This window comes from Oncorhynchus nerka, linkage group LG28 (genome assembly GCF_034236695.1).
Source record: "Oncorhynchus nerka isolate Pitt River linkage group LG28, Oner_Uvic_2.0, whole genome shotgun sequence".
Classification (NCBI taxonomy): Eukaryota; Metazoa; Chordata; class Actinopteri; order Salmoniformes; family Salmonidae; genus Oncorhynchus; species Oncorhynchus nerka.
The window spans coordinates 84,100,025-84,112,498 of record NC_088423.1 but is presented as its reverse complement, the minus strand read 5'-3'; the positions used below and the strand labels follow the sequence as shown (position 1 = coordinate 84,112,498).

The 12,474-nt window shown below is 44.6% G+C and overlaps 1 protein-coding gene across 1 annotated transcript in view; it reads left to right on the top strand.

Moving 5' to 3' along the window:
- The first annotated feature begins 725 nt into the window (after positions 1-725).
- Positions 726-12,474, top strand: part of LOC115113787 (dipeptidase 2-like) — a 22,580-nt gene continuing 10,831 nt past the window's right edge. The window contains exons 1-5 of the mRNA XM_065013198.1: positions 726-909; positions 6,905-7,050; positions 7,458-7,584; positions 7,785-7,914; positions 9,998-10,139. Coding sequence (XP_064869270.1) covers positions 6,908-7,050; positions 7,458-7,584; positions 7,785-7,914; positions 9,998-10,139 — 542 coding nt within the window. The 5' untranslated portion in view covers positions 726-909; positions 6,905-6,907. The remainder of the gene's footprint in view (positions 910-6,904; positions 7,051-7,457; positions 7,585-7,784; positions 7,915-9,997; positions 10,140-12,474) is intronic.

The window sequence follows — 12,474 nt, the reverse complement described above, 5'->3', positions numbered from 1 at the left end:
GCATGTGAAAACAGATGGCCACTTTTGTTTTGAGCCGACTCTACCGTCGGCCAAAATGGAGCACCTGGCTCATGCCCGGGAGGCAGCTGGTTCCAAAACAAATGCAATTAAAGCTAACCCGGTTTACCCGGGGCAGTCCCAGGGCATTAATCAAATACCCTCAGTGTTCCAGCATACACACCTAGGTCTGGGATTTCTGAGATTATGCTACGAGTACAATACTTAAAGGGGCAATCCTTAGTTGAAACAATAACAAAGCGGTCGCCCCCCTCTGTTCTGGTAAAAAGCTCAAGGATGGGCCTAGATAAATGTAACCACTCTCAAATGCATAGACATAGCTGTGGATGCAATATATGAACATTATAGTTTTAAGCATGTTTTGAGGCTGTACAGTGTTTTACATTTACAATGTTTACAGACATTGGAGTAAAGCAGGCTTATATTTTGGGTTCTGATGGGGTATGGCAGTTGAATAAAACTCATGAAGCATAAATTCTATATTATTTTAAAAAATCAATGGGTACATATAAATTTATATGTCCAAAAATGTATGTGGCAACTGCAGATTGCCCCTTTAAAGGGCTGGTTTCCTGGACACAGCTGGACTAAAAAACATTTAAATCGTTTTTATTTCTAGGTCTAGGTTTAGGCCAATCTATCTCTGGGAAACTGGCCCATAGTGTTCTTAGTTAGATTGGACAGTAGATGGCAGTAATCCCATCTCTATGACCACACTGCGTAATGTACTCGATCTATTCTATACGTTACAGTACAATTTATTTCAGTTACTCACGTAGCCTACATCTGGGCGGAGGGAGCTAGAAAATTAGCATTATTGAATTGTGATGTTCGGATTTATGCATCATTCGTTGTAAAAAAAAACGACCAGCTGATCGAACAACTTGCACAGTGAGTTTTGTTTAGCTAAAAATACTTTACTGTTTAAATAATTATGTTGCCTAGATTTACTGAATTATTATGTTTTTTTTATAGAATTTCCGTTATTTGTAGGCCTATTTGCGTAATAGTTATAGTTGCGTAATGTTTTGGTTCACTCGTTAAAACTGTTGACCCATTTACTGTAAAAGTTACTTTAAATGTTATGTTCAACTTTAAACGTACTACAATTTTTAAGGATTAATGAAGCCTTCATGAGCCCTTTATAAATAGGCCTATATATGTTTAAGAAACCATTCCTAAAGCGAAAGTCAGCAGAATAAATAATAACTAAGCCGTCATCCCGCCTATGTTGCAGTAAAAAACTGAGGGATACAGCTGGAGAAATGTAACCACTCTCTTATTAATTCACAGAGCTATGTATGCAAGGACTGACCATCCATGATATCAACATTATACTTAATAAGGCACGAGGGGGTGTGGTGTATGGCCAATATACCACGGCTAAGGGGTGTTTTTAAGCACAACGCAATGCAGAGTGCCTGGATAATACAGAGTGCTGTGGTGTATTGGCCATATACCACAAACCCTGAGGTGCTGTGGTGTATTGGCCATATACCACAAACCCTGAGGTGCCTTATTGCAGTAAAAATAAGTGTTTTGTCATACCTGTGTCTGATATATCACGGTTGTAAGCCAATCAGCATTCAGGGCTCGAACCACCAAATTTATCATGTAGTTTTAACCATGTTTTGAGGCTATATAGTGTTTGTTTACATTTACTCTATTTACAAACATTGGAGTTATACAGGCTTATATTTTTGGTTCTGATGGGGTACGACAGTTGAACTAAACTCATGAGGCATTCTATAAATTATAATCTTCAAGAATCAATCTGTACATATTGTAAAATCTATTGGTCACTAAATCCGGAGAAATTACAGACCATGTAAAGAACTGTTGGTCACTAAACCCGGAGAAATTACATACCATGTAAAGAACTGTTGGTCACTAAACCCGGAGAAATTACAGACCATGTAAAGAACTGTTGGTCACTAAACCCGGAGAAATTACAGACCATGTAAAGAACTGTTGGTCACTAAACCCGGAGAAATTACAGACCATGTAAAGAACTGTTGGTCACTAAACCCGGAGAAATTACAGACCATGTAAAGAACTGTTGGTCACTAAACCCGGAGAAATTACAGACCATGTAAAGAACTGTTGGTCACTAAACCCGGAGAAATTACAGACCATGTAAAGAACTGTTGGTCACTAAATCCGGAGAAATTACAGACCATGTAAAGAACTGTTGGTCACTAAATCCATAATGGGCTCCCGAGTGGCGCAGCGGTCTAAGGCACTGCATCTCAGTGCTAGATGCATCACTACAGACCCTGGTTTGATTCCAGGCCGTATCACAACCGGCCGTGATTGGGAGTCCCCATAGGGAGCGGCACACAATTGGCCAAGCGTCGTTCGGGTCTGGTCGGGGGAGGCCATCATTGTAAATAAGAATTTGTTCTTAACTGACTTGCCTAGTTGAATAAAGGTTACATAAAAAATAAAAACCTGTCTAGACCAAGTAAAAATGGTTGACTGGTATGCCCTCACCCGTCTGAGCGGTCGGCTGTGAATGCCCTCACCCGTCTGAGCGGTCGGCTGTGAATGCCCTCACCCGTCTGAGCGGTCGGCTGTGAATGCCCTCACCCGTCTGAGCGGTCGGCTGTGAATGCCCTCACCCGTCTGAGCGGTCGGCTGTGAATGCCCTCACCCATCTGAGCGGTCGGCTGTGAATGCCCTCACCCGTCTGAGCGGTCGGCTGTGAATGCCCTCACCCGTCTGAGCGGTCGGCTGTGAATGCCCTCACCCGTCTGAGCGGTCGGCTGTGAATGCCCTTCTGAGCGGTCGGCTGTGAATGCCCTTACTTTGTTTATTACATTTACATTTACATTTAAGTCATTTAGCAGACGCTCTTATCCAGAGCGACTTACAAATTGGGTTTATAAATGATATGTGCTTATTAAGGCTTTATGAATGCCATATAAGCAGAATTGCGCCGGAGGAAATGGTTGCCATTTTACGGGCTCCTAACCAATTGCGCTATTGTGTGTGTTTTTTTGCTTTATTTGTACATAATGTTTCTGCCACTGTCTCTAATGGCCCCCGAAAAGAGCTTCTGAATATCAGAACAGCGATTACTCACCTCGTACTGGTCAAAGATTTTTACTTTAAGGAGTTGGACGCCAATGATTTACTTCAGACACCGGACAAGGCCCAAATCCCCATCACTCGCATGAAGAAGAGACAGAGATATCGGTGACGTAGGTCGTGGTGGCTTGTAAGGATCCAACGGCAAGTGGGTAATCCGCCTCTACCATCAGCACTATTAGCCAACGTGCAATCATAGGATAATAAAATGGATGAGCACCGATCAAGACTAATCTACCAATGGGACATTAAAAACTGTGATATGTTATGTTTCACCGAGTTGTGGCTGAACGACAACATGGATAACATACAGCTGGCTGGGTTTTCCATGGTTGGCAAGATATTACAGCTTCCTCTGGTAAGACAAGGGGTGACGGTCTGTTTCAATATGTAAATAACAGCTGGTGCATGAAATCTAATATTAAGGAAGTCTTGAGGTTTTGTTCGCCTGAGGTAGAGTATCTCATGATAAGCTGTAGACCACACTATTTACCAAGATAGTTTTCATCTATATTTTTTTAGCTGTCTATTTACCACCACAAACTGATGCTGACATTAAGACCACACTCAACGAGCTGTATAAGGCCATAATAAAACAAGAAAATGCTCATCCAGAGACAGCGCTCCTGGTGGCAAGGGACTTTAATGCAAGGAAACTTAAATCTGTTTTACCCAATTTCTACCAGCATGTTACCTGTGCAACCAGAGGGAAAAAAAACTCTAGACCACCTTTACTCCACACACAAGGATGCGTACAAAGCTCTCCCTCGCCCTCCATTTGGCATATCTGACCATAACTCTATCCTCTTGATTCCTGCTTACAAACAAAAACTAAAGCAGGGAGTACCAGTGACTCGCTCAATACGGAAGTTGTCAAATGACGCAGATGCTAAGCTACAGGACTGTTTTGCTAGGACAGAATAAAATATGTTCCGGGATTCTTCTGATGGCATTGATGAGTATACAACATCAGTCACTGGATTCATCAATAAGTGCATCGATGATGTCGTCCCAACAGTGACCGTATGTACATACCCCAACCAGAAGCCATGGATTACAGGCAACATCCGCACTGAGCTGCTGCTTCCAAGGAGCGGGACTCTAACCCGGACGCTTATAAGAAATTCCGCTATGCACTCTAATGAACCATCAAACAGGCAAAGCATCAATACAGGACTAAGATTGAATTGTACTACACTGTCTCTATCGCTCATCGGATGTGGCAGGGCTTGCAAACTATTACTGACTTTCCAATGACACAAGCCTACCAGATGAGCTAAATAGCTTCTATGCTTGCTTCGAGGAAAGCCACACTGAATCATGCATGAGAGCACCAGCTGTTCCGGACGACTGTGGGATCACGCTCTCGGGAGCCGATGTGATTAAGACCTTTAAACAGGTCAACATTCACAAGGCCGCAGGGCCAGACAGATTACCAGGACGTGTACTCAGGGCATGCACTGACAAACTGGAAAGTTTCTTCACTGACATTTTCAACCTGTCCGTGACAGAGTCTGTAATACCAACATGTTTCAAGGAGACCACCATAGTTCCTGTGCTCAAGAACACAAAGGTAACCTGCCTAAATGACTACCGACCCGTAGCACTCACGTCTGTAGCCATGAAGGGCTTTGAAAGGCTGGTCATGGATCACATGAACACCATTATCCCAGAAACCCTAGACCCACTCCAATTTGCATACCACCCCAACTGATCCATAGATGACTCAATCTCTATTGCTTTCCACACTGCCCTTTCCCACCTGGACAAAAGGAACACCTACGTGAGAATGCTATTCATTGACTACAGCTCAGCATTCAACACCAAGCTAAGGACCCTGGGACTAAACACCTTCCTCTGCAACTCGATCCTGGACTTCCTGATGGGCCGCCCTCAGGTGGTAAGGGTAGGTAACAACACATCTTCCACGCTGATCCTCAACACTGAGCCCCACAAGGGTGTGTGCTCAGTCCCCTCCTGTTCTCCCTGTTCCTGCATGGCCAAGCACGACTCCAACACATCATTAAGTTTGCAGATCACACAACAGTGGGTGTCCTGATCACCAACAACGATGAAAAATAGTTGTGAAGAGGGCACGACAATGCCTATTTCCCCTCTTGAGAATAAAAATATCCTCAAAAGATTCTACAGCTGCACCATTGAGAGCATCCTGACTGGTTACATCACTGCCTGGTATGGCAACTACTCGGACCCCGACCGCAAGGCACTAGAGAGGGTAATGCGTACGGCCCAGTACGTCACTGGGGCCAAGCTTCCTGCCATCCATGACCTCTATACCAAAAACTCCAGCCGCCCAAGTCATAGACTGTTCTCTCTGCTACTCCATGGCAAGCAGTACAGGAGCACCAAGTCTAGGTCCAAAAGACTTCCTAACAGCTTCCACCCCCAAGTCATAAGACTCCTGAACAGCTAATCAAATGGCTACCTGGACTATTTGCATTTTTACACTGCTGCTACTCTCTGTTTGTTATCTATGCATAGTTACTTTACCTCTACCTACATATACAGTACCAGTCAAAAGTTTGGACACACCTACTCATTCCAGGGTTTTTCTTTAATTTTACTATTTTCGACATTGCACAATAATAGTGCAGACATCAAAACTATGAATTAACACATATGGAATCATGTAGTAACCAAAAAAGTGTTAAACAATTCAAAATATATTTTATATTTGAGATTCTTCAAAGTAGCCACCCTTTGCCTTGATGACAGCTTTGCACACTCTTGGAAAGTCTTGTGAGAAGCAGTGTAGGTGAACAGATTATCTTTACATATGTGGTGCGGGGGGCATCATGTGAAGCATTAAGAAGGAGGTGTGATGGTGTGGGGGTGCTTTGCTGGTGACACTGTCAGTGATTTATTTAGAATTCAAGGCACACTTAACCAGCATGGCTACCAGAGCATTCTGCAGCGATACACCATCCCATCTGGTTTGCGCTTAGTGGGGCTATTATTTGTTTTTCAGCAGGACAATGACCCAACACACCTCCAGGCTGTGTAAGGGCTATTTGACCAAGGTAGGAAAGGGGTGAAGTGCTGCATCAGATGACCTGGCCTCCACAATCACCCGACTTCAACCCAATTGAGATGGTTTGGGATGAGTTGGACCGCAGAGTGAAGGAAAAGCAGCCAACAAGTGCTCAGCATATGTGGGAACTCCTTCAATATGGTTGGAAAAGCATTCCAGGTGAAGCTGGTTGAGAGAATACCAAGAGTGTGCAAAGCTGTCATCAAGGCAAGGGGTGGCTACTATGAAGAATCTAAAATCTAAAATACATTTTGATTTGTTTAACACTTTGGTTACTACATGATTCCATATGTGTTATTTCATAGTTTTGATGTTTTCACGGTTATTCTACAATGTAGAAAATAGTACATATAAAGGTTGACCCTTGAATGAATAGGTGTGTCCACATTTTTGACTGGTACTGTAATATTACCTCAATTACCTCGACTAACCTGTGCACCGCACATTGACTCTGTACCGGTACCCCCTGTATATAACCTCACTACTGTTATTTTATTGTTGCTCTTTAATTATTTGTTATTTTTCTATTTTCTCAAAAATGTTCCTTCTTAAACTGCATTGTTGTTTTAGGGCTTGTAAGTAAGCATTTCACTGTAAGGTCTACCTGTTGTATTCGGCACATGTGACTAATACAATTTGATTTGATAAAGTGTTTATACATTGTAGTTTGTTTAAAGTGGTACCAAAAGTTAAAAGTACTGGACTAATTGAATTTACCACGTCTTAAAATTATTTTATTTATAGAATATGATATCGCGGATACTCCATGGAGGTGATTTTCTAAACCTGGGGACGAACTTGATGCTGTGTTTTCTCTGTGGGATGACATCGGGAGATCCTACAACAGGAAGTGCATTTGGCTTGATGACAAAATACCCTTTGATTGATGGGTAAGTAAACAGAGGAAAGTTGTCTTAGTTATTCTGGTTTTCCTAAAATAGAGACAAGTTTATTCTACAGTATCCCTTATTATTGGTTGATGATATATTTGTCTGTGCAGAGATACATAGACATTTTTTTTGCCATACCATATGCAGCCTAAAATATTAATAGCACATGGATTTTCAACAGTAAACCTTTGGAACTTCACCACCAAGTATCCAAAACAAGTGTGGTTCCAAATACAAATAATTATCATCCCATACTGAGTAATTCAGTATGTAACTCGCCCACACACACGTGGTACTGTATGGAGCTGTCACTTTTGAAATTTGATATATAAAACTGTCTCCCTCCGGCTCCACCTTGAGTCCCTCGCCTCTATTACATATGACTGCCTCATCTCTCTCCCTCCTAGACATAATGACCTAGCTTTGATGCTGAGGATTCTCCACGGCAACAGACTGAGTCAGGTTGACCTGCACAACATCAGCAAAGTGGCCACGGACATCAACAGACTCACAACGGGACACGTCGGCGCTCAGGTAGGTTAATATATGGTTAATAGTAGCCTAAGTGTGTGTGTGATTGTGTATGCGTGTGCATGTTTGTGTGAGTGTGTGAGTGTGTATGTGTGTCCGTGCATGTGCACACTGAGTTGTACTAAAGCCATAATACCCTTCTAACTCAAGTGTTGCTCTCTGACCCCCTGCTTTGTCTCTGCCCCATCCCATTCTCTGATCAGGTGTTTGCAGCCTACGTGTTGTGTGGCGCCCAGGCGAAGGATGCTGTGAGGCTCACACTGGAACAGATAGACGTGATCAACCGTATGTGTACGGAGAACCCAGAACTGGAGCTAGTTACATCTGCCAAAGGTACAATATACCAGGGGTAGGCATGTAGATTCAGCCAAGGGCCGATATCTTTTGGTGAGAATGGTTGTTGGCCCGTAACATAATTATAATAATTTGTACACTGCAAATGGACCACAAATAGGCCCAATAAGAGATAGCATTTGAAAATAACAATAGTTTCATACTTTGATTACATTGAGACATGATCATGTTTCTTTTTTTATTTGTGGGAATACTTGGGAACAGATTTCTTAAGTTATTATATATTTCTTTCTGAATTCCTGGTGATTTTAGTATTTTTTCCCCCTCTGTGGTGCTTTGCCTTTGCCATACCAAGTGATGATGCAGCCAGTCAAGATGCTCTCAATGGTGCAGCTGTAGAGCTTTTTGAGGATCTTTTCAGCCTCCTGAGGGGGAAGAGATGGCTGTGTGTGTGGACCATGTTAATTCCGTAGTGATGTGAATGCCAAGGAACTTGAAGCTCCCGACCTGCTCCACTACAGCCCCAACGATGTGGATGGGGGCATGCTCTCCCCCTTTTTCCTGTAGTCCACAATCAGTTCCTTACTGACATTGAGGGAGAGGCTGTTGTCTCTGATCTCCTCCCAGTAGGCTGTCTCATTTCCTTCGGTATTCAGGCCTACTACCGTCGTGTTGTCAGCAAACTTGATGATGGTTTTGGAGTCGTGAGTGAACAGGGATTACAAGAGGGGACTAATCACACACCCCTGAGGGGCCCCTGTGTTGAGGGTCAGCATGGCGGAGGTGTTGTTGCCTACCCTCACCACCTGGGGGTCGGCCTCTCGGGAAGTCCAGGATCCAGTTGCAGAGGGAGGTGTTCAGTCCCAGGGTCCCGAGCTTTGTGATGAGCTTGGAGGGGACTATGGTGTTGAACGCTGAGGTGTAGTCTATGAACAGTATTCTCTCATAGTTATTTCCCCTCTTGTCCAGGTGGGAGAGAGCAGTGTGAAGTTGAATTGAGATTGCATCATGTGTTGGAGTGGGTCCAGGATGTCTGGGATGATGGTGTTGATGTGTGTCATGACCAGCCTTTCAATGCACTTCATAAATGCAGATGCGAGTGGTACTGGACGATAGTCATTTAGGCAGGTTACCTTGTAGTTCTTAGGAACAGGAACAATGGTGGGCAGCTTCAAACATGTTGGGCTTACAGACTGGGCAAGGAGACACTTGCCAGCTGGTCTTCTGGCCTGTAATTTACGTTCTCTGAAGTAATTTGATGGGTTCTTCAAATGGATCTTTCCACCAATATATGGAAATGCGTGGGTGCGTGGGTGTCTCTACAACATCCGCAGAGTACGACCCTGCCTCACACAGGAAGCGGCGCAGGTCCTAATCCAGGCACTTGTCATCTCCCGTCTGGATTACTGCAACTCGCTGTTGGCTGGGCTCCCTGCCTGTGCCATTAAACCCCTACAACTCATCCAGAACGCCGCAGCCCGTCTGGTGTTCAACCTTCCCAAGTTCTCTCACGTCACCCCGCTCCTCCGCTCTCTCCACTGGCTTCCAGTTGAAGCTCGCATCCGCTACAAGACCATGGTGCTTGCCTACGGAGCTGTGAGGGGAACGGCACCTCACTACCTCCAGGCTCTGATCAGGCCCTACACCCAAACAAGGGCACTGCGTTCATCCACCTCTGGCCTGCTCGCCTCCCTACCACTGAGGAAGTACAGTTCCCGCTCAGCCCAGTCAAAACTGTTCGCTGCTCTGGCCCCCCAATGGTGGAACAAACTCCCTCACGACGCCAGGACAGCGGAGTCAATCACCACCTTCCGGAGACACCTGAAACCCCACCTCTTTAAGGAATACCTAGGATAGGATAAAGTAATCCTTCTCCCCCCCCCCCTTAAAAGACCTAGATGCACTATTGTAAAGTGGCTGTTCCACTGGATGTCATAAGGTGAAAGCACCAATTTGTAAGTCGCTCTGGATAAGAGCGTCTGCTAAATGACTTAAATGTAAATGTAAATGTTGATGCCTGGTAAAAACCTATTTCTGCCCAATTTACAGTAGTATGATGATAATGAATATGATGATGAAGATGTGTGTGTGTGTGTGTGTATCATGTGTGTGTATTCAACAGGACTAAATGACACTAACAGGATAGCGTGTCTGATCAGCATTGAGGGAGGTCATTCAATAGACAGCAGCCTGCCAACCCTGCGTATGTTTTACCAGCTGGGGGTTCGCTCCATGGCCCTCACACACACCTGCAATACACCATGGTGAGCGCACGCATGCACGCACACACGCACGCACGCATGCACACACACACACACACACACACACACACACACACACACACACACACACACACACACACACACACACACACACACACTTATGACTTCCTTGCTGTCATCAAATGAGCAAAAGGACAATATAGGAATAAGGTGGAATCATATTAAACAGGCTCCGACACCCGCCGCATGTGACAGGGGCTACAGTCCATTACGGATTACAAAGGAAGACCAACCGTGATCTGCCAAACGATGCCTTTCACCAGACAAACTCAGTGCATTTTATGCGCGCTTTGTCAGCAACAACATCGAGCCGGGGGTGAGGGTCTTCACCGACCCAGAGAACTGGGTGATCTTGCTCTCCTAGGCCGACATGAGAAGAGTCTTTAATCAGGTCAACACCTGCAAGGCCACGCGCCTCGATGGTATTCCAGGGCGCGTTATCAGAGCATGCGTAGAACAGCTGGCAGGCATATTCACAGTAATTTCCAACCTCTCCTTGTCCCAGGCTGTAATCCTCACATTTTAAGATGATCACAATCATTCCTGTACCTAAGAACTCTTAAGGCTTCATGCCACAATGATTACCGCCTTGTAGCACTCACTTCTGTAATCATGAGGTGCTTTGAGAGACTGTTTATGGCACATTATCTCTACCATCCCAGCCAACCTAGACCATTCCAATTTGCATACCGCCCAAACAAATCCATAGATGACGCAATCTCTATTGCTCTCCACACAATCAAATCAAATCAAATTTGATTTGTCACACACATGGTTAGCAGATGTTAATGCGAGTGTAGCGAAATGCTTGTGCTTCTAGTTCTGACCATGCAGTAATATTTAACAAGTAATCTAACCTAACAATTTCACAACAAATACCTTATACACACAAGTGTAAAGGAATGAATAAGAATATGTACATATAAATGTATAGATGAGCGATGGCCGAATGGCATAGGCAAGATGCAGTAGATGGTATAGAGTACAGTATATTCATATGAGATGAGTAATGTAGGGTATGAAAACATGATATAAAGTGACATTGTTTAAAGTGGCTAGTGAAACATTTATTACATCAAGATGGCAAGATGCAGTAGATGGTATAGAGTACAGTATATACATATGAGATGAGTAATGTAGGGTATGTAAACATTATATAAAGTTGCATTGTTTAAAGTGGTTAGTGATACATTTATTACATACATTTTTCCATTATTAAAGTGGCTAGAGATTTGAGTCAGTATGTTGGCAGCAGCCACTCAATGTTAGTGATGGCTGTTTAACAGTCTGATGGCCTTGAGATAGAAGCTGTTTTTCAGTCTCTCGGTCCCTGCTTTGATGCACCTGTACTGACCTCGCCTTCTGGATGATAGCGGGGTGAACAGGCAGTGGCTCGGGTGGTTGTTGTCTTTGATGATCTTTTTGGCCTTCCTGTAACATCGGGTGGTGTAGATGTCCTGGAGGGCAGGTAGTTTGCCCCCATTGATACGTTGTGCAGACCTCACTACCCTCTGGAGAGCCTTACGGTTATGGGCAGAGCAGTTGCCGTACCAGGCGGTGATACAGCCCGACAGGATGCTCTCGATTGTGCATCTGTAAAAGTTTGTGAGTGTTTTTAGTGGCAAGCCGAATTTCTTCAACCTCCTGAGGTTGAAGAGGCGCTGCTGCGCCTTATTCACCATGCTGTCTGTGTGGGTGGACCATTTCAGTTTGTCTGTGATATGTACGCCGAGGAACTTAAAACTTACTACCCTCTCCACTACTGTCCCATCGATGTGGATAGGGGGGTGCTCCCTCTGCTGTGTCCTGAAGTCCACAATCTTCTCCTTTGTTTTGTTGACATCGAGTGTGAGGTTATTTTCCTGACACCACACTCCGAGGGCCCTCACCTCCTCCCTGTAGGCCGTCTCGTCGTTGTTGGTAATCAATCCTACCACTGTAGTGTCGTCTGCAAACTTGATGATTGAGTTGGAGGCGTGCATGGCCACACAGCCGTGGGTGAACAGGGAGTACAGGAGAGGGCTCAGAACGCACCCTTGTGGGGCACCAGTGTTGAGGATCAGTGGGGTGGAGATGTTGTTACCTACTCTCACCACCTGGGAGCGACCCGTCAGGAAGTCCAGGACCCAGTTGCACAGGGCGGGGTCGAGACCTAGGGTGTCAAGCTTAATGACGAGTTTGGAGGGTACTATGGTGTTAAATGCTGAGCTGTAGTCGATAGGAATAGGAATACCTACGTGAGAATGCTGTTCATTGACTACAGCTCAGCGTTCAACACCATTATTCCCTCCAATCTCGCCACCAAGCATATGACTCT